Source organism: Felis catus, chromosome A1 (assembly GCF_018350175.1).
Source record: "Felis catus isolate Fca126 chromosome A1, F.catus_Fca126_mat1.0, whole genome shotgun sequence".
NCBI classification, from domain to species: Eukaryota; Metazoa; Chordata; class Mammalia; order Carnivora; family Felidae; genus Felis; species Felis catus.
In genome coordinates, this window is record NC_058368.1 from 138984280 (window position 1) to 139009220 (window position 24941).

General features: G+C 45.4%; 1 protein-coding gene across 1 annotated transcript in view; it reads left to right on the forward strand.

The window, feature by feature from the left end:
* Window positions 1-24738: 24738 nt before the first annotated feature.
* Window positions 24739-24941, forward strand: part of HEXB (hexosaminidase subunit beta) — a 46723-nt gene continuing 46520 nt past the window's right edge. Inside the window, exon 1 of the mRNA XM_045038645.1 lies at window positions 24739-24889. Within this exon, the coding sequence (XP_044894580.1) occupies window positions 24739-24889 (151 nt within the window). The remainder of the gene's footprint in view (window positions 24890-24941) is intronic.

Sequence of the window (24941 nt, forward strand, 5' to 3'; positions counted from 1 at the left end):
GTCTGCTTTTCTCCCACACCCAGGAACCCGACAGCGCGTGCAATAAAAGCTCAAATTCACGGGGTTTGCCTTTGCCCCCTCCTATCACCTATCGATACTGTCTTCGTGTCTTACACTGGGGCCACCGGTCTTCAGCTGAAGACAGAGAAACAATATTTTTACTCTCCACTTCCTTTAGCAAACTGAACTGCTGGAAAGGGAAACGTATTTAAGAAGTCACACGGTTAAAAAAAAAGCAGCCGCTAGCTATTTTTAGAAGGTGGCCTGGCAAAGACAGAGCACGCATGGACCGGAAGCTCCTACTTTTTCCTGCCCTGCAGATCTTCAGGGTGTACTTAGTAAAAGCTCACACCTATCTATCAGAATCACACCCGGCCTCTGAGGGGGTGTGGCTTTTTACAGCCCAGGGGCATCTGAAACCATTCCCCACCCCACTATTTTCCATAATCTTTGAGTGCCCCAAGGCTCCCGGATCTAAACTCTTAATTTGTTCTAAGTAATTACATTAAAGAATTGATCATTGTTCCAAGCAGTGAAAATGAGTTTTGTTGGGCCTATATGCCTCGCGTCCAGGGCAAGATGCCAAGTCCCTGAGCATGTCTGGGCATGAAAAGGGGACCAGGAGAAGGGACCTTTGTGGTCCAAGAGCTTGTACCTTCAAATGAATATTAAAAGGATTTTATGGCCCTCTGTGAGCCCAGACTTTACTCACTGCACGGAGTTCAGCGCAGACAGGAGTCTGGAAAAAAACCAACCAACCAGCCAAACAAGCTGCAAGTTACCATTACCAGAATGAAGAAAGAATAAAAAAGGAGAAATGCGAAATGTTGACAGACGCGATGTCTTCAAATTCCCACACTTGTCTCTCCTCGTGATTTTGAAATAACAGCGTGAGTGAGGACATAAATGCACGTAGACACGCATTCACCAATTTCTGTTGGCCTCGTGGGAAATCTTTGGAAAGCATTCGGTATAAAATCCCAAATAATTAACGGTAACATTTTTTAAACGTCACGTCTATTCAAATAGTTACAAATCAGTTTTCACACCCACAATTATCTTGAGAAGTGAGTGGTTTCCTTCACTCACCCAATCAATCAGTCGTTCATCCAGCAAGTATTTATTTACAGGCATCATATATGAGTACTTGGTGCTGGGGATATTCTCCAGTACCGCGAAGTTTTTCAGCCCTACGCTGTGATGTGACACTGTGTAGGCTCGGCTTGCCATCAGCATATTTGTATTTTGCGTTTTGAATATCTCAGTCCAACTCTGAAGCCATGGACAGAAATCACATATAGGGAAACTTGAGAGGGAATGGCGGGGCCAAAAAGGAGCTCAGCTCCTGCCACCCTTATTAGACTGCTAGTTTGGAAGAGAACCACGAGAATGCAGACCGCCTGGATTGTGAAGCGGTCCTCTTCAAGTGCCATTTTTCACCCAAAGATTATAAATAAAGCCATTATTGCCTCATTTAAAAAGGGCCTGTTAAAAATGGCAACGTGGCTTGTCACGGCTCGTAATGGCATCGGCCAAGAAAGAAACAGGCGAACCTCAGAGGCAGAAGTAGGGGGTGAGTGGCAACATTGCACCCTCCTCGCTCTTAACAAAGGCTTCTGTTTTCTGGAGGTTATGAGTGTTGCCACAGGAGAAGGAAACATCCCAGAGTTCCCTAAAACTGCGTATCAGCCTCTTCTACGTCTTTTCCCCGTCACTTTGATGCCAAAAATGAGAAGGAACACCAGCTCTAGACTCTAATTTTTCAGACAGTGGTTTCAGAAAGATCCTTGATCAGTTTCAAAGAATTGCCTCTGTTGCACGTGTGTGTTTTTAAAAACTTCTACACACAATTTTACGGTTTAAAATTTTTGTTTTAATTTGTCAAGTCTCAAGTTTTTGTGTTTGTCCTAGTACAGACAAAAGGTTGTTTTGTCTTGTTTTGTCTTGTTTTGTTTTGTTTCGTTTCCCTGTTGGGTACCTAAGAAATTAACTGCCACACCCAACAAAGCCAGAAAATGAGACACTGTAGCTCAAGACGCACAGCTGGTAGACCACGGTGCAGAATTTGGATGAGGCAACAGTGCCCTCTCCTGGCTCCAACGAAGAACTAATTACAGAAGAAACAAAATTCGAGACCAATCCTAGAGGTGCGGTTCGCATTGCGGCCACAGTTAACAACACTGTATCGTGTTGTGACAAGAGGGTAGGTCTTACGTTAAATGCTATTATCACAATAATAAGAAAGAAAGAAGGTGGGAGAAAACTTTTGGAGGTGACGGATACGTTTATGGCCTAGATGTGGTGATGGTTTCACGGGTGTGTAATTATCCCCAAACTCATAAGTCATATGCATTGAACACATACAGCTTTTTGTAGGTCGATCATACTTCAATATAGTGGGTGGGTTTGTTTATTTGTTTTTTAGTTTATTTTTATTTATTTTGAGAGAGAACAAAGGGGGAGGAGCAGAGAGAGAGAGGGAGAGAGAGAATCCCAAATAGGCTCTGTGCTAACAGATGCAGGGCTCAAACTCAGGAATGGTGAGACCATGACCTGAACCGAAGTCAAGAGTCAGACACTTAACCGACGGAGGCACCCAGCTCCCCCAGTGGGTGTTGTTGTTTTTTTTAAGGCCCATATTGAAAAAGAAAAGGTGAACATAGTGTTGAAACTCCTTGTGGAAACTTTTGAGCAGCTTCATAGCGATAAAGGCCATGCTTCAAATGCGCAATGCCAAGTGTAATCCAAGGTCTGGCCAGTCCGCAACAATGCCCTGCTAATCCTGTGCTCTATAAACCGGCAAGCAGAGGGCACCACTGAGTCATGTCTCTCCTCAGCACAGGCTGGGCAGTTCCCAGCTGGTCAGTCTAGTGCCATTGCCCCCTCCTGCGTACAATACTAATATAAGTTGTCCTCAAGGCTGCTGGACAGGGACCCATATGTCCACTGGGATGGTCTTGGAAGTAATAAGAATGACTAGCAACCCTAACATTTATGTACATACACTAAGCACTATGTACCCATCTCATATTATAATCCCAACAACCCTAAAAGATTAAAGATCTCACCTATTGAAGCCAGAACCTAAAGTGGTTTGTATCCTGTTAGAGGTGAGTTTCTAACCACTGACATACACTGCCTCCTCCATTTTCCTGATCAACTAGGGCTTCTGCTTTTCTGTCCCGGGGAATGTCAGCTTTAGCCACCCAGCACACATGCAGCAAATTTACCAGAGAAGAAGAAATGAATTGCTTGGTTTGCTTTGCTTTGCGTTGACAGGTCTGATGAAGGCATGACAAATGAGAAGCTGCCATCAACTGGTTAAAATTACGTGTGTGTGTGTTTTAAAGTTTATATATTTTTGAAAGAGAGATAGAGAGAGACAGAGCATGAGCGGGAGAGGGGCAGAGAGAGAGGGAGACACAGAATCGGAAACAGGCTCCAGGCTCTGAGCCTGACGCGGGGCTTGAACTCACGAACCGTGAGATCATGACCTGAGCTGAAGTCGGATGCTTGACCGACTGAGCCACCCAGGGGCCCTCCTCTACTGAACTTTTAGAAGAAAGATACCAAACACAAGAAACGATGTCCCTGTTGGAGATTTCTTATAAAAGTAAATGATATCTACCTAAACGACGAATCAATAAGTAGCATCTCAAATTGTTTAAAATAGCAGTAGAGGGGTGATTTGACAGATGGAGGGTGTAGCTGAAGAGCAGAAAACAGCAACTGCTCCCCCTGGCGGCCCTCTGCAGGGAGGGCAGGTTGGGAGGGGTTTACTGAACAGGGTATGGCTGCTCTGTCCTCTCATCCTTCTGTACCATTTGCACATCCATCTGCATTTAAAAGAAATTTTTAAAAGTCAATGACAAAAAGGAAAAAGGAAATCTTAAAGCAATACCTATGTAGTACCTCAGTGGGTCAGAAGTCCCAGCAGAGAGCCCTCAACTGGGTCCCCTGTTCAGGGCTTCCCAAGGCCGAAGTCTGGGTTCCACCAGCCTGGTGTCTTCCCTAGAGGTTCGGAGGGAGTTTCCACTTCCAAACTCATTTCAGTTATTGACAGAATTCAGTTGCTTGAGGTTGTAGCACTGGGATCCCCATTTTCCCATCACAGAACCCCCTTCATCTTCAAGCCAACAGTGGTGCATGGAACCCCTCGCAGGCTTGGCATCTCCAACTTTCCCTTTTACTACGTCTATCTGATTTCCTCTTTGGGCTTCCTTTTTGGTTTTTAAGGGCTCCTGTGATTAATCTAGGCCTACCTGGATAATACAGGATAATCTCCCTCTCTTAAGGCCAGCTGTTTAGTGACCTTGATTATATCTGCCACGTCCCTTCTCCTCCTAATATAACCATGGGCATGACATGGGAGGGCAGAGACAGTGGAGGCCAGAATTATGCCTGCCACACAGGTTTAAATAGAAAGATAAAACCGGTGGTGGGGTAAATGGGTGATGGGCATTAAGGACGGCACTTGTTGGGATGATTACTGGGTGTTATAGTGTTAGTGTTATTACTGGGTGTTATAGTGTTAGTGATGAATCACGGGTTTCTACTCCTGAAGCCAATACTACGCTGTATATTAACTAGAGAATAAAAAAGAAAGAAAGAAAGAAAGAAAGAAAGAAAGAAAGAAAGAAAGAAAGAGAAAGAAAGAAAGAGAGAAAGAAAGAAAGAGAAAGAAAGAAAGAGAGAAAGAAAGAAAGATAAAATCAACGGTTCTTGGAAATGGATTGAACGGACAATAATTCTATTCTTCCTCAAAGACAGATTCAAGTGGAGAGAAGTTACAGCCCAATATCGGGGTACAGGCTACTGTTATTTGTGAGCTAGTATCATCCTATGTTTTGTGGGTCTGTTACTCAGTCTGAGTCATGAAACTGGTCAGAGGAACAGGACTGAGCTCTAGCCCCAGCTCTGTGCGATGTTAAAAACAAGACACCGGGTCCCGAAGGAAGTTGCTTATGCTGAACCCCATGTCACCACACCAAGACTGAACTTGATTAGGGTTTCAACTCTTCCAGAAATGGAATGTTCAACTAGTCAGTCAGAAATCTGATCAGCACCAGTTAGGTAACAGACAGACCCCTGCCCTCCCCTAAAGGAAAGTAACTTTGCAATAACCAGCCCGCTCTTAATATAATTTCCTCGTTCCTCCTCCCTTCTGTCTAGAAAAGTCATTCACTTTTTGTACAGCATCTTACAGCTGGCTTTTTCCTCTCAGCTAGATCTGACGCTGCCCAATTTGAGCCAACTTTTGCTCAAATAAACTCTTAAAATTTTGAATGTGCCTCAGTTTATCTGTTAACAGAATCCTTGGGCTGGTCAGTCCACCTCTTGGGGCCTGGGTTTTCTAATTAGTCAAAAAGGAATTGAACCAGATAGTTCCTTCCCCCCTCCCCCCCCCCAAATGTTACTTTTTTATACAATACGGAGTCTGCATAGACATCCCTTAAAACGATATAATGGTTTGGGCCTTTTAGAACGATTTTCACAATGCAAGGCAAGGTTCGCAGTCATCAAATAATATGCCCATTCAGAGACACCTGCAGTTTGTAGAGTGTTTTTTGCTTTATAATCCTCAGACGCCCTTGGCAAGGTGAATATTAGAGTTATCGGGCCCCTTTTCCCTGATAAGAAACTGGGTCAGAGAGAATAAAGAACTTGCCTGGGATCACATGGTTGCTAAGTGGCGATGGTTGTGGTCTGAACACAGGTTCTGCAGAGGATCAGACCACCTTTGTCTTTTTACCACCCCGTGGCCAGCCCCTCTCCCAGAACTCAGCTGTAAAACAATAGATATTTGTGGAATGAATACATGAATGGTGTCACAAATGAACGAACACCTCTTCCAACTACCTCACAAAGAAATATCCAAAATGCGGGGCGCCTGGGTGGCGCAGTCGGTTAAGCGTCCGACTTCAGCCAGGTCACGATCTCGCGGTCCGTGAGTTCGAGCCCCGCGTCGGGCTCTGGGCTGATGGCTCAGAGCCTGGAGCCTGTTTCCAATTCTGTGTCTCCCTCTCTCTCTGCCCCTCCCCCGTTCATGCTCTCTCTCTGTCCCAAAAATAAATAAACGTTGAAAAAAATTAAAAAAAAAAAAAGAAATATCCAAAATGCATTCATTGCTCTGTACTTGCTAAGGCAAGAAGGTCTAGCAAAGCATTCAGAACACGTTTGCAACTTGGGCTGAGCCTAGATGATCCCCTTACCTTATCGGGGAAAACCCCATTTCCACAGTATTTTGCTTAATCAGGGTTCCACTGGATGCCTCAAGAAATAGGACCGCATTCAGAGCCGTGACTGAGAAGAAATTTTCCCCCAACCCCCAAACGGGAACCATGATCAGCAGATGACGGATGCCTCTTCGCAAGAACTTGGGCCTTCGTGGAGGCGTGGACCCCTCCCACTGTGGACCAACCGGCATCACTGTGCTTTTCCTCTCGAGACAAGAAGTGCCAAGTCACCCAAACAGCAGGTCGCCCAAAGGTGAAGTAATTCATTTCTGTTCCCTGGTGATCAATCGGTCTGTATTCTTTGGCGCTAGAAAGGATGAGCCTCAGGTAATGGAAAACCAGAACGCATCTCCCTGTTGGAAAAGCTTTACAATGAGTAGCCGGTTGTTAATTCTAACACGCCAGCACGAATCTTGTGGTTTGGTAGGTAGTCTGTTCACCGGCTCTGTGTAAAGCTCCCCCCATGCCCGACAGACTAGGAATTCCCTAAAAAGTCTAACCCTAAATTATTTTCACTTGATTTAATACCTGACTCTGGAGCAATGAGTCTAACACAGAAATTAAATCAATGCTCACTTTTATGTCTGTAGGCAATACGTATACATGCAGCATCTATAAACAACAATTCGTGTCCATTTATAACCACACCATGGCTTACGGAGTGGGCGGGATTGTCTCGATCATCCTGGGAGGTCGGTACTCTCATTATCCCCATTTTGTTAATGAGGAAACAGGAGAAACAATGCCATTTAACTTGCCCACAGTTAGTAAATAGCAAACTCTGGGCCCAGACTTTCTTATTCAGAACCTTTGCTCTTGGGGCACTCGGGTGGCTCAGTCGGTTAAGCCTCTTTTTTTTTTTTTTAATGAAAAGCTAGTTCAAAATTATTTTAATACAGCATTTTAATCATTATTCATATATTTAGCCAATCTCTATCAAGTTAAATAAAGTCAATCATCAACATAGCATGAAATCTGAGTGGCAAGGTGCATAAGGAGCTTATAATCATGTATAATAAGTAAAAAAAAATTACTCCAAAACAGCCAGAGCCCTATTTAGAAAAAGAAGGGGAGTGTCCCAGAAAACCTTTTTATAACACCATTCATTTAACAAATTTGATAGTTAAAGTTGTCCATGTTTTCTTGTCGCCATTACTAAAGGCGTCCTTCCAAATACTGGGTCAGTACTTACAAATTATTGACAATTCCAAAACCTTTCATTTATGTAGACTATGTCAATCAATATTTACCTTATTTCAAAATAGAATAGTAATGAAAGGAGTACATGTTAACATCAACAATATATGCCTCCAACTCTAGATTTAAGTTCCCATCACGATCTCCCAGTTTGTGAGTTCGAGCCCCACATCAGGCTCTGGGCTGACCGCGCGGAGCCAGCTTGGGATTTTCTGTCTGCTTCTCCCTCTCTGCTGCTCATTCTCTCTCTCTCAAAAATAAGTAAGTAAACATTAAATGGGGGCGGGGGTGTTCTTCCTAGCTTGTGAGCCTACTGATCTGCAAGTCTAATTGTGCAAGAAGCAAGCACCTCCTGAATACAGGGCAGCGTTTTGCCTTCATGTCTTTTCTCCATCAACAGATGTTAAATCACAGCAGCTCTCATGCTTGGGACATTCTGCAATTTTTTTTTTTTTACACTGAAAAGAGCTTGGGTAGTAATTACGAATCTTAAGGCACGAACTTAAAAGTATATGAAATGTCATTTTTTTTTTTCTAGAACGGAACTTAATTTTTATTATTCACTGCTCCTTTGGCAGAAAACTGTTCTCAGTCACTGAAGGGATTCCCTCCCTCAGCCCCCTTCCCTTGCTCCCCGGGGTTTTGTCCACGTTCCGAAGTGCTTTTGAGGAGCCACAAGGTCAAGGATGGAGGCACACCTGCCCCACCCCCACCCCCGGACGACCACCACCCCTTCTGATCTTCATCCGGTGGTTACCAATGAACTTGCCAGCCCCTCTCAGTTGCCCTCCATCATTTTGCTGCCCTGTTCCTTTTTGGAAACTCTGTGAGGTTGTATAAGACCCTTTCTGAACTCACCACACAGCCTTCTCCCTCCATGGAAAAGTGTAATAAAATCATATGTGCTTAAATATGTAAATGTCCTAACATGACCACAGTAACAGACATTAGAAAGGAGTCAGGTAGTCTCCTATGAATGCAGGATCACTGTGAACACACATCTCCAAATATAGAATGACGTTGGCCACTCAAGGACCAGGACTCACATTACATCAGCAACATGGCTTAGCAAAATGATTATCTTGCCAAAATCCCAAACCAGACAGAGAAGAGTTGTCCCTCACTTCTCACAGTGGTCCTAACCCAGGATAATTCAGTTGGTATTAAGACACCACAAAAATACATGAATAGGCGCACCTGGGTGGCTCAGTCAGTTGAACGTCTGACTCTTGATTTCGGCTCAGGTCATGATCCCAGGGTTGTGGGATCGAGCCCCACATCAGTCTCCACACTCAGCATGAGATTCTCTCTCTCTTTCCTTCTGCCCCTCGCCCACACTTGCACACGTTCTGTCTCTCACTCTCTCTCTCTTTCAAAAAAAAAAAAAAAAAAAGTAGGTAAATGAAGTGGGCAATTTCCACTTCTGGCCAAAATGGAGTAATGGAGACCAGATTTACCTTCCATCTGAAACAACGAAAACTAGACAAAGTGTATGAAACAAGGACCCTTAAAACACTGGGTCGTCAGGCAACCAAAGCCAACCTCACAGGACACAGTCCAAACTTACAGGCAGACCTATTCCCCCAGCACCTCTGCTTTAGAACATTAAACCCATCCCCTGTCTTTGCTTGAAGGCACAAATAGATTTGCACTTAACTAAGTGAGGTTTAGCTCTTTGCGATGTTGAGTTTGATGCTGTTGTAGATAATTGTGGCCAAAAAGGATAACATTAAGCCCCGATGAAGCTCCCGGACTTCTGTGGTGACTGAATGATTTCTGTTAGAACTGGGGGGATTGAACACAGAACGCTGACCTGAGAGGTGCGAGCAGGCACAATGCACATCACATAAGCCCAAATCCAACCATAAACATTTGCTGAGCACCCACCACAGGTCAGCTTTGCAGAGGCCAATAAGACACGTTCGGGGAACTCAGAGCCCGGTAGGGGGCGCTCTAGTCTCTAAATTCTTAATCAGCGATTAGGCCACCTCCTATGTCAATTTCCTATGCAACAAAAGATAAAGATATCCCGTGGGCACCAGCTTGGGTGTTGCAGGGAGAGATGGGGAGCCCTCCAAGCTCCCCCTAATGAAGCTGTCTTTGCTCCCTTTGTCCTACCCAGGCGTCACATTAATGCCCAGGACTGAGTAATGGGGAGCCAACCCATCCCGAATCTAGCCCAGCTCTAAAATTGCTTGCCAGGAATCAGCAGGTATTTTACACTTTCTACTTAAACTCTTGACATTAACATCCCCTATGCCAGTGCTTCTCAAACTTTAATGTGCATACAAATTACGTGGGCATCTTGTTCAACCGTAGAGTCTTACTCAGAAAGTCTGGAGTAGGAACAGAGATTCTGTGATTCTAACAAGCTCTCGGGTGCCTGCCCATGCTACTGGGCTGCAGGCCACACCTGAGAGGCAAGGTCTTGCAAGATACAGTATTAAGGAAGCCATCTGTAACCACAGAATCTCCTGGAGACATTCCCGTGAGTGATATGAACCGCTCTTCAGCCTCGTGAGACGATGGCTCCTTAGAGGCGAGGTTAGCTTTCATTCCTTAGTTAAGGGGATCTGACATGTAAATAAATATAGTGCATAGAACGTAAGAGAATGACGGACTCCCTGGGGAGGTCGGGGAAGGCTTCCGGAAGGAGGTGATTTCTGAGCTAGGTGTATAAAATAGGAGTTCAGTGGATGGAGAGGAAGAACAGGCACAGAGGGGTAAGTCTCTGCAAGGGACTCAAAGGTTAAACCGGGGAACATGTGTTTTTTTTTTTAACTTTAAATTTTTTAATGTTTATTTATTTTAGAGAGACAGACAGAGCATAAGCAGGGGAGGGGTGAGAGAGAGGGAGACACAGAATCCAAAGCAGGCTCCAAGCTCTGAGCTGTCAGCACAGAGCCCTACACGAGGCTTAATTAAACTCAGGAACTGAATGAGATCATGACCTGAGCCAAGTCAGATGCATAACCAACTGAGCCACCCCGGTGCCCCTGGAGAATATGTATTTTAATGTATTTTATTGTGTTATAATTGAACATGTATTCTAGAGCATCCTGACTGCTGGGTATGCAGTCAGGTAGGGAAAGGCAGGCCAGAGCCAAGAAGATAGCTTTAATGTAACAGACAGTGAGGGTCTAGACCACGCTGAAGACAGCAGGGAAGCAGGATCCCCACAACCTGCAGATGTGCTTCAGATGTGGTTCCTGGTGACTTTGTCACGGAAGTGGCAGTTGGGGGAGTGGGAAGACAGTGGGTGTGGCTGTGCAGATACTGAAGTTGGGTGGGGCTCAAAGTCCGGGAGATGGATACCAGCAGTCTGAAGCTGGTGTCTGACCTCGAGGATGGACCCTGATTCCCACATGCATATGAAAAGGGGGTCGGGAGTTAGGGGGATGCGTCTTCCCAGGGAGGGTAGAGGTGCTGTGAGGCCCTGGCAAAGCCACACTAAGTGGTTCTTTGGCTCTGGGTGTCCTTTTCCATCAGCACCAGCACTAACAGCATCTGGTTGTTGTTTAATTTTTTTTTTTTTTTTAAATAACAGCGATGTTTTTTATTTTTTTATTTTTTTTAACATTTATTTATTTTTGAGACAGAGAGAGACAGAGCATGAATGGGGGAGGGTCAGAGAGAGAGGGAGACACGGAATTGGAAGCAGGCTCCAGGCTCTGAGCCATCAGCCCAGAGCCAGACGCGGGGCTTGAACTCACGGACCGCGAGGGGCGCCTGGGTGGCGCAGTTGGTTAAGCGTCCGACTTCAGCCAGGTCACGATCTCGCGGTCCGTGAGTTCGAGCCCCGCGTCAGACTCTGGGCTGATGGCTCAGAGCCTGGAGCCTGTTTCCGATTCTGTGTCTCCCTCTCTCTCTGCCCCTCCCCCATTCATGCTCTGTCTCTCTCTGTCCCAAAAATAAATAAACATTGAACTCACGGACCGCGAGATAGTGACCTGAGCTGAAGTCGGAAGCTTAACCGACTGAGCCACCCACGCGCCCCAACAGCATCTGTTAAGATAAGGGTAAAAACGACATAGTTGTTTATGTCAGGCGCTAAGAAGGGCTGTGATAAGAACATCAAGCTTTTAAGAATGTTGTAGCCAACATTCAGATAAGCATGGAGATTGTAACTGTTAAAGTATTGACCTTTTTTTTTAACTTGGAAAAGAGTCTCAGACTATTGACCATTGATCTCTCAGAGTCTATTAAAACCTGTGTTCATTATGGTGTGGCAAAGCCAGTTACAACTGGTCAGCAATCAGTCTTTATGCTAATTCACACGATTAGGTACTCCACTATTATTAAATGCAGATGACTTGAAGCAATGAAAAAAAATTAGTTTACTGGTTTTTTATTATTTTACTAATTTAAAAAAAAATTTAATGTTTATTTAATTGTGAGAGACAGAGCACGAGCTGGGGAGGGCAGAGAGAGAAGGAGACACAGAATCCAAAGCTGGCTCCAGGCTCCAAGCTGTCAGCACACAGCCCAATGCAGGGCTCGAACTCACAGACTGTGAGATCATGACCTGAGCCGAAGTCGGATGCTTAACCGACTGAGCCACCCAGCACCCCAGAGTTTACTTTTTTTAAAGGAGCCAAATCTCCTTTTCACAGCAAAGCCAGTCTTGTACAAATGATTATTCTTGCTGTTTTCTGTGTTATTTTCCAGAAATTCTACATACTAGGTTGTTCTCATATGTGTGTGTGTGTGTGTGTGTGTGTGTGTGTGTGTGTATAGACTTATATATATAGCTGGTGTTTATTTCTGAGTTGTAATTTCAGTAATCATCATGTGACTTCTGACACAAGTTATAGTTTGGGAGAATTTATTTTTATTATTAATAAGGGAAATTTATTCTCAAGATTGCATACTCTGAAATAGAAAAGAGAAGCAACATTTTATATGTCTTTCTTGATTCATGTAGGCTAAGAAAGAGATGCCAGCAATTCGATATAATTGACTGCACTCTGAGGCACACATTTTGTCTCTTCTGGTCAAATGAATCTATGTTTGTGATATTTATGCACAACTAAGTTGACATTGTATACGTTTCTTTTAATTGTTAAGTTTATTGCACATAAATTTCATGAGCACGTGTTAGTATCCAAATGGTAATTTAAAAACAATAATCAGTTAAAACACTGTCGTTTGCATTCTTTCTTACGTGCAGAGTATCATTTCATTCTTGAGATTCTGTGTAGAAATTTTTTAAGGATTATGTCCAGTTACAGATAAGACTCCTGGAGTTTAAAAAGGTCAGGTGACCGACCTGAGTGAGATAACATGGCTGGTGACAGTAAATCTGAGACTCCAAATGAGGTTACCTGTTGCATAATGGCAATTGTATAAATATTCTAAAGTGAAACAGAGGTTTTTTTTTTTTTTAATCGTTCAAAGAAAAAGAAAATATTTAGAGCTGGCTAGAAAAGGCTATAAAACAGCTAGTTCATCGATCACTTCCTGGGCACTATGGATAGAAATGAAACCTGGGCCACCTTGGAGCTGGTCTCAGCAGCGTGTTGCATTCAAAAGAAACACAAACCCAGCTCCAAAAACGCCTTGCAGCTTAATGTGCGAAATCTCTTGGAGAGGCAGCAAACAGGGAACCATACTGGATGACACACAGAATATTCTAAAATTTTTCATTTCCTTTATCTCAGTAGCTGCTCCCCTTAAAATTGTTCTTCCCCAAAAGACTGCTCTCAGTACCTTCTCCCTGCCCCCTTGCTGCCCCTTCACTGGCCACCGCACCCGTAGTGACTTCCAGAGTTCATTCCTTCCCGTGGTCACTCCAACTCCTTTCCAGTATGAAATCAGTTTAGCCTCTCAGCTGTGTCCAAGACTCTTCCACAGTTACCCCCCTGGTCAAGATCATGATGGAAGCAGGAAGCTGTCAGATCCTCCCAGACTAAGGACGGTGAGGTGGGTGTGTGTGTGCATACACAATCTTCTGTTGTCCCCGTCACATAAACTTAGAGCTGACATCCTCTAGTGGCTTCCACCCCCTTTCTACAACCACAAGGTACTGTTTATCTACTTTCTTTTCTTTTTTTTTTAATTTTTTTTCAACGTTTATTTATTTTTTGGGGGACAGAGAGAGACAGAGCATGAACGGGGGAGGGGCAGAGAGAGAGGGAGACACAGAATCGGAAACAGGCTCCAGGCTCTGAGCCATCAGCCCAGAGCCTGACGCGGGGCTCGAACCCACGGACCGCGAGATCGTGACCTGGCTGAAGTCGGACGCTTAACCAACTGCGCCACCCAGGCGCCCCTGTTTATCTACTTTCATCTTCACTCCAGCCACACTGGCTGCCTCATTCATCCCCATTCCACACCAAGCGTTCCCCAACCTCAGGACCTTTGCACTTATGGACCTGCCTAGAAAACTTTTCCGTAGATATCACATGACCAGGTCCCTCCCTTCATTCACATCCCTGCTCCGATGTCTCCTGATAAGTGAGGCTGTCCCTGAGCTCCTGGCCTGAGACAACAAGGTCCTTTCCCTCTCCATCCCTTCCTCCTGCTTAATTTTCCTTCAGCTTACTTCTCACCGCCTCCTACTGTGAGGAGAGGGAGTTTGTCAGTTGCACTCTCTGCTAAAACCTTCGCACCTAGAATGTTGCATGACACCTGGTAAATCCTCAATAAATAGTTGTTAAATAGATAGCACTTGTTCTTCAAAATTTTATTAGAAGGCTAATAAATCCTTCACTGAGTGAAGAATGTATTTTCCTTGCGAAACTTGACACTGATCATTGGCAGTCTCGTGTTTTCAAACGAGCCTCCGCGTCCTGTCTGCTCCTTGGCTGATTTGCTATTGGGTCTGCATGTCACATGTTGTGTCTTACCTCTCTTACCTCAGCTTACCTCTCTTATTGTTAGCATGTAAGGGCCAGGTTTTCCTGCCCAGTCTCCAGCTCCAGCTGAATCCACTAACAGAGCTGAATCACAACCTCTGACCTAGGCTGATGGAAGGTCAGTAACTTTCAAAAGCGTCAGCTGTCTGTGAGCCCCCAGGGCGTCGGCATCTTGAAACAGGGAAGATTCCAGGGGCCCTGCCTCTCCGGCATCTCTGAGGTCTGAGCTGTGGGAAGTGGCAGCCTGAGACCTTTGGTACCTGTGTCTCCCAGCATCGAGAGGGCATTTCTGGTGAGAAAGAAAACGGGCCCCAAAGGGGTGGGGATTGAACACCAGCACCCGCTAACAAATTGCTGCCTCCAAATGGTGCCAGATGCCTCTCTCACTTTGCACTTACCTGGAGGCACATGCGAGGTCCATAGTGAACCAGAAGCAAAGCATCCTGCGCAGCAAAGCCTTTGCCCAGAAAGAGTCCTGGCCCTTTAGCTCGGCTCCTGGGATGTGATCTGTGTCATTCCTGATAGAAAGGAAGGGCTCCTGGGTGGCGCTCTTGATTTCGGCTCAGGTCACGATCTCACGGTTCATGAGCTTGAGCCCCAACATCAGGCTCCTCGCGCTGACCATACAGAGCCTGCTTGGAATTCTCTCTCTCCCTCTCTCTCTGCCCCTCCTGCACACGCTGTCTCTTTCTCAAAACAAATAAATAAACTAAAAAAACAAAAAAAGACATTTTAGAAGTGTCTGTTTAGGGCAGGGTCTGGATACACCAGATCTTAGGGTGGGGTTAGCCACACCTGACAGTTTCAGGGTGAGAGCTGGCCATGCCAGAAAGACCAACCATGTGATTTAGGTGGGGGCCTTTGGCTGGAGGCTGAGATCAACCCCTGGATAGTCAATCATGCCAAGGTAGAAAGAGCCCCAACATCTTCTGAACACCACAGCTCAGGTGAGCGTCCCTGATGGGTGATGTCCCATGTGTCTGTCACACGGTGATGCCAGGGTGGTCGGAAGCTTTGCCCTGGCACCCTCCCCCACCTGCTCTATATTCTCTTCCTTTGGTTGATTTCAACCTGTATCCTTGTCCTGTGATGTAGCATAACTGGGGGCACAATAGCTTCCAGCGGCTTCTATAAGTCTTCCTTCTAGTGAATTATCAAAACAGGGTTTTATAAACTGCCTTCCCACAACCTTGGACTTGGTGTCAGAAGTGAGGGCGGCTTGGGGACCGTGCCTTCAAACCTCACAGTCTGGCGACACTGGTGACGTCCCCAAAGCACGATGAGACGGGGGCCTTGGATCTGAGGTGTTTCAGTCCAATACCGTATGTATGCTCCTTCCTTCATGTCACTTTATCTTTTATGTTCACATTTCTTTACCTTTAAAAGCTTTCATAGAGGAAACAGACTTTCCAAACAGGGGAACAACATGTCATTGGCACTTATGTAATATTTGTGTCACTAAGTCCCAAGAGACTTTAAAAATATTGAATTTGAAAATAATGTCCCAGGGGCGCCTGGGTGGCGCAGTCGGTTAAGCGTCCGACTTCAGCCAGGTCGCGATCTCGCGGTCTGTGAGTTCGAGCCCCGCGTCGGGCTCTGGGCTGATGGCTCAGAGCCTGGAGCCTGTCTCCGATTCTGTGTCTTCCTCTCTCTCTGCCCCTCCCCCGTTCATGCCCTGTCTCTCTCTGTCCCAAAAATAAATAAACGTTGAAAAAAAATTAAAAAAAAAAAAAGAAAATAATGTCCCAGCATAGTATGAATTCTGCAGCGTAATGAAGTCACCTGCCTGAGGCCTCACAATGCTCACAGCCAAACTGAGAAAAGAACATGCAGGGCCCGACCCCTCGCTGCCTCATAGCCCATGGTCAGGGCCGCGACATATTAACCTTAGAACACACTAGAAAGCCCATGATAACCTGGAAGCAGCAGGTGAAGGCACTGAACCAGGAGGAAACAGGGGAGCTTGTCTGCTTCAGGAAAAGTGCAGAAATGATGAAGGGGGGGCCATCGGCAATCCTGACCTTGAAGGGATCACAAGGTGAAAGATGAGTCCCGGCCAGCAGGGAGGGGTAAAGGAGGTGTAAGGAAAGACGCAGAGGCACTTAGTAGGTGTGAACAAAGTGGGATGTCCTAGAGAAGGTGTGGAAGCATGGAGAGCTAGGGAACAAGCCCAGCTCATTCCTCTGGGGGGCAGGGGGTGGATGGGGAACCAAGAGCTGTGCTAAATCCCTTCTCTCTTAACTTTTCAGTTAGCTACACTTGACTCTCAGGTCCTTGAGCAGAAACTAACATTGCTTTGCTCTCAGCTGAGCACGCGTGTTCTTCCTCAACCCGGGAAGCTGCACTTTGATGACGACAAATAGAATTCCAACCTTGAAAGTGTGATAAATACCTGGGATTTCGTATCAGAGCTCTGAAGTCAAAGGGGCTCTTAACTTCGATGTAATGACCTTTCCCACCCCGATGGTGAAGGACTGGGGACAGATGGGCGATACTCTGTCCATAACTGGACAGAGTGGATGCAGTGGAGGAGGCGGGGAGGAGCCCAAAAGCAGGAGGAAGTCACCGCGGTAACAGAGCAAGAAGCCAAGGGCGAGGAGACAAGGGAACAAAGGGGAAGGAGGCCAGAGGGAAGGGCACGTGTGCTGCATGGCCCACGCCGCATGCCCAACAGCCACCTCAAACCTTGATCTGACCCTCAACGCCGGGTGCAGCCCCAAGTCTCGAATAGTGATTCGTCTAAGCCGATTTTAGCAACCCCATCCCTTTTATCAAGGAGCGGATCTCGAGGCTTCCCTCTTGGCCAGGGGAGCTGTGTGACTCGATTGGTGCCCCTGCGTAAAAGGAAGCCGGCTGGGAGGTTTCCGGAAAATGTTTTGCTTGTCCGTTAAAAGAGATCCATGAGGCTTATGCCTTCCCTTTCTCTCTTCATCCAGCCTCCATCGCAGATCACGATGCCTGAAGCTGCAGCAACCGACTTGCAGCTCTGAGGGGCAAGGCAGGAGAATCACAGTGACCGCAGCCGTGACGTCATTAAACCACTGACCTGAGCCAGCAGCTGCCCACTGCCAGGCATGTCGGTAGGTGAGGAAAGTGAGAACTTTCTTGCCGAAGCCATCCTTGGAGTGTCTGTCTTCCTAGCAGCAGCCCCAATACAAAGGTCTTATGCTAAGACAATGTCCTTCGGGGCACTTGGGTGGCTCAGTCGGTGAAGCGTCCAACTTCAGCTCCGGTCATGATCTCGCAGTTCGTAGGTTCAAGCCCCGCGTCGGGCTCTGTGCTGACAGCTCAGAGCCTGGAGCCTGCTTTGGATTCTGTGTCTCCCTCTCTCTCTTTGCCTCTCCCCTGCTCATTCACACTCTCTCTCTCTCTCAAAAATAAGTAAACATTAAACAAAAATTTTTTTTTTTGATAATCAAAAAAAGAAAATGTCTTTCAATTTTGGATTATTACCTTTATAACTGGTAAAATCGTATTTTAGATTATCACTAGAGAAATCTCAGTAATTTTTTTAATTGTCTTAGAGGGCACCTGGATGGGTCAGTCAGTTAAATGTGCAACTCTCAATCTCAGCTCAGGGTTGTGAGTTCAAGCCCTGCATTGGACTCTGTGCTGGGCATGAAGCCTACTTGAAAAAAAGATTGCCTTAGAACTCATGCATCCCATCAAAGAGGCCTCTGATCCTCCTGCTCCATAAACTGCATTTGAGAGCTGAACCAGGCAAGAGAAGCAATTATGGCGAGAGTAAGACAGACAAGACATTGACTAGAAGAAAAGGGGCACCTCAAGAAAGTAAGAGGGGCACCTGGGTGGCTCAGTCCGTTAAGTGTCTGACTTCAACTCAGGTCCTGATCTCGCAGTCCGTGAGTTCGAGCCCCGCGTCAGCCTCTGTGCTGACAGCTCAGAGCCTGGAGCCTGTTTCCGATTCTGTGTCTCCCTCTCTCTCTGCCCCTCCCCTGCTCACGCTCTGTCTCTCTCTCTCTAAAATAAATAAACATTTAAAAAACTAATAAAAAAAAAAAAAGAAAGTAAGAATGTGGGAGCTGGAACCTGGGCACACCCGGCCTCCCTCTGGCAGAGAGAGAAGAGAGAGAATGGTGGCAAGAAATCCATTTCTGCTCGGCCTCTTCGCCCTTCACGCCAGACTGCAGCAGGCTGAACCACAGGGAGCCGTGTCTGTTGGTGTTGGTGAGGGCGTTGTGCAGCAATTGGTCCCCTCCCTGGCTCCCAGCATGACAAGCCCAGAGCTTTCGCACAGGCCAATTGCACTTGTAACAGGCACTCATTAGATTCCCAGAGCATTATGGAAGCCGAATACAAATTGAAGTCCACAGTCGTTGACCCCGAGAGTTATCCTCTGCATGGGAATAGGAGAAAACCACTAGGAGGCCAAGAGGTGGAAAAGCAAAGCCAGGGGGGGAAAGGAGCCCGTGCTAGACAAACCAGTCAGGTCTTCCGCTACCTCAAGAAGTCTTGCCTCTTTTAGTTCCGAATTTTGAAATGGAGTTCTACCTAAAGGAAATCCAACACATAAAAAAATCCAAACCTACAAAACAAACTGGAAGATCGTGCACATTCTGGATGGAGAGTTCATTTTGCGTAGTGCAGGGTTTCTTCATGACATGAGCCTATGCTTCGGGATTTGAACTCATCAGAATTCTTTAGCAGTGTGTCCGTGTGTAATCAGAACACCCTTCATGCGTGCAAAGTGCTTCGTCCTTCGCAAAACACGTCCACAACATGCTTGCCCTCATGACCACTCTATTTAATCCTCACGGCAGCGCTGTCTTTGTGAACAGAATTGATGTTACTTTCAAAATCGTATGTTTTTGTTCAAAGAGCCAATCTTCATTTGAAAAATAGGTTTGTTTCCAGCTGATTGTAAAATTTGTGTGTGTTCGTTGCAGAAAATTGGGAAATACGGAAGAGTGGAAGAAAGAAAAAAAAAACCCTCCACACTCCAAAGAAAACCACCGCGATTTTAAGGGTTTTTTTTTTTTTTTTTAAATAATCCTTTAAGTTGAAACACGGTTGACATACAACATTATGGTAGTTTCCAGAATGCAGCAGGATTTGGTGTTTGTATATGTTGCAAAATGGCCACCATGGTAAATGTAGTCACCACACATAGTTACACAGTTTTTTTCTTGTGATGCACACTTTTCAGGTCTACTCTTAGCCACTTTCCAGTGTGCAGTAGAGTATTATTAACTATGGTCCCCACGCCATACAGTGTGCACCTTACATTCTCATAAGGTTTTCTTTGTCTTCGCACCCTGCGTGTTAGTTTCGCTTGGGCGTAATACCGGTTAGACCATTTTATTTTCTGCTCTTTTTTTTTTCGCCCAACGTAACGTGCATATTATTTCAGGATGTTCTTCCTCTTAGTGTCATTTTTTTCACAACTGCACACTATAATTTGCTTCATTACTGCCAGTAATGAAATACTTTGCCCATTTTGTTTTGGATCACCCTGCCCGTGTCGTGCACACAAAAATCGAAAACAACTTTGCCATTATAGAATCTACCAAGCTAATCACTCTTCCTACTATTGAGTCTTTCCTCCTGTCATTCAGTCTTTCATGGACCTCCGTCTGTACACATCTTTGTCTAAAACTATGGCGAACTTTTTCAGGCTCAGTGATCAGAGACGGACCTGGTTCTCCAAAAGAAATGAATGTTTAAGGTGCTCGACTGCCAAAGTGCCTCTCCAAGCCTCATACCAATCTGCACTCCCCAAGTCCCCACTCACCAGCACTGAGTGGGTGTTTTAAAAATATTTATTTATTTGGGGCGCCTGGGTGGCGCAGTCGGTTAAGCGTCCGACTTCAGCCAGGTCGTGATCTCGCGGTCCGTGAGTTCGAGCCCCGCGTCAGGCTCTGGGCTGATGGCTCGGAGCCTGGAGCCTGTTTCTGATTCTGTGTCTCCGTCTCTCTCTGCCCCTCCCCCGTTCATGCTCTGTCTCTCTCTCTGTCCCAAAAATAAATAAACGTTGAAAAAAAAAATTAAAAAAAAAAAAATTTATTTATTGGTGAAACACCATATCTCATTATGAGGTTAATCTGCGTATCTTTGATCACCCCTCAGGTTGGTGCGTCTGTTCAGCAATTTATTAACCAGCTATATTTCATCGGTTATGAAGATTTGGTCCTAGGTCAGAGGCAAACCTCATTTTACTGCGAAGGGGGGAAAAAAAAATCTGGCAGAAGTTAAACTATTTCCCCAAGGCCACACCGTCATTAAAAGGGTTAAGTTGGGGGGGAATCCAGTGCAGGGTTTTTGAGGCCTGCTGAAGTAATCGCCCATCCCCACCACCACCGTGGTTGTTTTGGGTTCTTTTAACTCCTCAGTCTTACCTGCACTATCTAACAAAACACCTGCTGTGTAAAGGACATATTGCAAGCTCATCGCTTCTCGGCCACTTTACAAATGAGTGAAGGGAGGCCCACAGACTCACATGGGTGTCTGTTGCACCCTTAGAATCAACTGTTCAACTAAAATGGTGACCTGGTTCCGGGGGGCCGGAGTGGCTCAGTCAGTTAGGCATCCCAGTCTTGATTTTGGCTCAGGTCACGATCCCAGGGTCTTGGGATTGAGCCCCGCATGGGGCTCCAGGCGTGGAGCCTGCTTGGGATTCTCTCTCTCCTTCTCTCTGCCCTTCCCCTGCTCCCTCTCCCTCAGAAAGTAACATAAATAAATAAAAAATTTTAAAAATGAAATGGGGGCCCCTGGGTGGCTCGGTCGGTTAAGCAGCCGACTTCGACTCAGGTCACCGCTTCGAGGTTCATGAGTGGTTGGTGACTTTGAGCCCCGCGATGGGCTCTGTGCTGACAGCTCAGAGCCTAGAGCCTGCTTCAGATTCTGTGTGTCTCTCTCTCTGCTCCTCCCCCACTCACAGTCTATGTCTCTCTCTCTCTCTCTCTCTAAAATAAATACATATTTAAAAATTTTTAAAAATAAAAGAATGACCTGTTTCTGATTGTGTGCCGACTTCTCTTAGGCTTAAGACTTTAGATGCTCACAGCACAGAGATATTTTGTGTTGGAACTTACTGGGCAAGCTAGGAGCAAAATTGAGAAGACTCACGTCCAAGGAAAACCTGTTGGAAGTCAAGGGTTTCAAAGTCAGGAGTGGGGGTGGTTTACCACGAGGGACAACAGATAAATTCCACTCTCAGGTGAGACACATTGACAGGGGAAAACAAATATCAGTAAATTATCTGTGAGAGCAAGCCCATTTCTAAAAGATCCAGATAGAGAAAGAACACAACCTCTGCTTTTTAAAGATGGATTCTCTTACAAAGGAGTGCTGAAGAAATGATGCTGATACAAGTTGTTGACCATGTGGCAAAGAATAAATTAGGTTTGGTCCTTCAGGCAACAGGCCAAAATCTGTTCTGGTTAGATTTGTGTTCAATATAGAAATGAAACCATTGGGGTGCCTGGGTGGCTCAGTCCGTTAAGCATCCGACTCTGGCTCAGGTCATGATCTCGCAGTTGGTGAGTTTGAGCCCCACGTCAGGCTCTGTGCTGACAGCTCAGAGCCTGGAGCTGGGTTCAGAATCTGTGTGTGTGTGTGTGTGTGTGTGTGTGTGTGTGTCTGCCCCTCCCCTGCTCATGCTCTGTCTCTGTCTCTCAAAAAATAAATAAATGTTATAAAAATATTTTTTAAATGAAACCATTAAAGAACTCAAAAATACGCATTTAAGAAAAGCCTAAATCTGGAATCTGATTTCAAGGTGGCAAAGCCTCAAAGCCAAAGAAGGAAGACTCCATAAAGGAAAAGATTGAGGGAAAAGTTGAAAGCCTCTAAACAGGAGGGGGGAGAGGGAAGAAGACCTGACAAAATAAAATAAAATGTTCCAGCTCATCATCCAAGTTAAAAGGCAAGTATCAAACCAGGAAAACACCGGCAACTCAAAGAGCAGACAGAGATTACCATCGTCACTGCAGGACCGTCACTAATGTGAGGACACCGCGTGCGTGCTAACAGAATGCTCGCATCCCATTAGGGGCAGACGGGAGCTACACCCCTGAGCACTTTCTGCGGAACAGTTGGGACAGCACATATTGAAATAAAGTCTTAAAGATAAAAGCTCATACACTTTACTCCAGTAACTCTACTTCCCAGAAAGATTCAGAGAACTATAAAAACATTTTTGCATGAAGATATCTGCCATAGATTATTTCTGGTAGTGAAGATCTCTGAAAAATTTAAATGCCCGGGAAGGAACTAGTTCAGTAAAAATGGTCTAGCCTTCCAGACTCCTATTTTAAAAGGATACTTAATTAAAGAAAAAAGGTTCCTGGTGTGTGAACTGACAAAACAGCATAGAGAGCATGATTATAATCTTATAAAAAGAAACATACGTTAGGGGCACCTGGGTGGCTTAGTCGGTTGGGTGTCCACCTTCGGCTCAGGTCACGTTCACCGTTGTTTGTGAGTTCGAGCCCCGCGTCCGGCTCTGTGCTGACAGCTCAGAGCGTGGAGCCTGCTTCGGATTCTGTGTCTCCCTCTCTCTCTCTGCCCCTCTCCTGCTCATGCTCTCTCTCTCTCTCTCTCTCTCTCTCAAAAAAATAAATAAATAAACATTAAAATAAAAAAGGAAAAATACGTATATGAACGGTGAGAGGTAACAACTAGATATAGTTACAATTTTTCGATTTTCGTCTAGTAATTTGCTGTGTTTTGCAGACTTCCTAACCTAAATAAGTAACGTGCATGTGTTTGGTGGTGCCGGTTCCGGTTCCGGGAGAACCATCCCCCTCCCCCACCATACATACACATGTTTAAAACATCTTGTTGGAACCCCACAAAGGACTATAAAATCGAGACTACGCAGGTGGGTTCCCAGCTAAGCTTTCTTAATGAGAAATCGGGAAGGGTGCATAGCAAGTTTGATGAAATCATTTCTTCATAAAGCTGTAAATATCACAGAAGACACATAAGAACATAAACGGCTGCGTGATCAAAGACCCTGTGGAACACATCCACTAGGAGTGAAGGGAAATTTATAGGCCGAATTCTTCCTCTTCAGCCAACTCCCTGTGAGTGTCCAGTTTAATGACTGTTTAAGTTATACCCGCAATTTTCTGAACCATTCACTTACTTTTCAAGTTTGTAAACCAACACATCAACAATTCCCAATCAATGGGATAGCATTTCTCCAGGGAGCTATGAACATATACCTTGCATTTTAAATGTAATAAAAAGCATGACTAAACATGCCTCTGTTCTTTATAACATAGAAGTACAACATCTGGTCATAAAAAAAAAAAATGCATTATACAGAGTTGTAAGGATGCCAGATACTTATTACAGAGAACTGTTTTATCCATTTAGCCCAATTTTCCAGATGTTTTATTACTTGGAGACAGGAGAATTGTTGAAGCTAGTGATTGAAGCCCATTTATTTCAGGGGGCTCCTCTGCAAGCCATAGGAAGCATTTCAGGGACAAGTAATTTATGACATGCTACAGGGCAATGCTTGAGGAGGGCTGTCATCTCATCTGGTCACAAAAAATCCCAACAAAGGGCAGAATACCCTATTTTAAAAACACCCAGCTTCGGGGCGCCTGGGTGGTGCAGTCGGTTAAGCGTCCGACTTCAGCCAGGTCACGATCTCGCGGTCCGTGAGTTCGAGCCCCGCGTCAGGCTCTGGGCTGATGGCTCGGAGCCTGGAGCCTGTTTCCGATTCTGTGTCTCCCTCTCTCTCTGCCCCTCCCCCGTTCATGCTCTGTCTCTCTCTGTCCCAAAAATAAATTTAAAAAAAAAGTTGAAAAACAAATTTAAAAAATAAATAAATAAATAAAATAAAAACACCCAGCTTCATTTGCAAAAAAAAAAAAAAATGCCTCTTAGGCAAGCACTTGGTTGTCATTTCACATGCAAATGTTATGCACGTAATTGCAGCAATTTCCATAATAGTAGGTCAAGTTGACAGTGACAATGAAAATGGCCCAGGTTGGCTGTGATCAGAGGCCTGGTTCTCATTGTCTACATGCAGCAAAAGTCTCACTCAGACCAGTTGGAAGTCTTGTCCTCCTAAAGACAACGGGATCAGGTTCACCAGGAGCAGGTGTCACTTCCCCTGTCTTTTTTACCAACAAGTCCCCATCCTTACACACACACACACACACACACACACACACACACACAAGGCTTGCAGAGCACTAGCCCTGGAGCATGCGTGGAGCTGGCCCTACCTGTCAATCAAAGTAGGATTTTGAAGGGGGAGTGGAATCTTTTTTAGCTTCCCCTCTCTCAAGTTAGCATCCCTGCCTTTGTTTTGTACTCAGGTAGGAAAAGGCTGTCAGGCATCTCACAGATGTGTTCTCAGGCTAAAAGGGCCACATTGCAGACCGATCTCTGTCAATGTGTCTACAAGCAAGTGTTAGGCAATTTATTTGTTGTTTTTGTTATTCTTGTAAATGCTGGTAGCCTCTGGTATGACATACAGTGAGGTCTGTGTATCCTCTCCTGGACAACTTTGCTACCGTGTGTTTGATGACAATGAAAGGGAGCCTGAGACCAAATTCTGCTACATGTGCCAGTGTTTATTGACCTACTGGCATCAAAATGATCAGACGGTCCATTCTGGTGAGTTGGGGAAAGGTCCCATCTCTCTTCAGGCGTTCCAACTAGCTGTTTG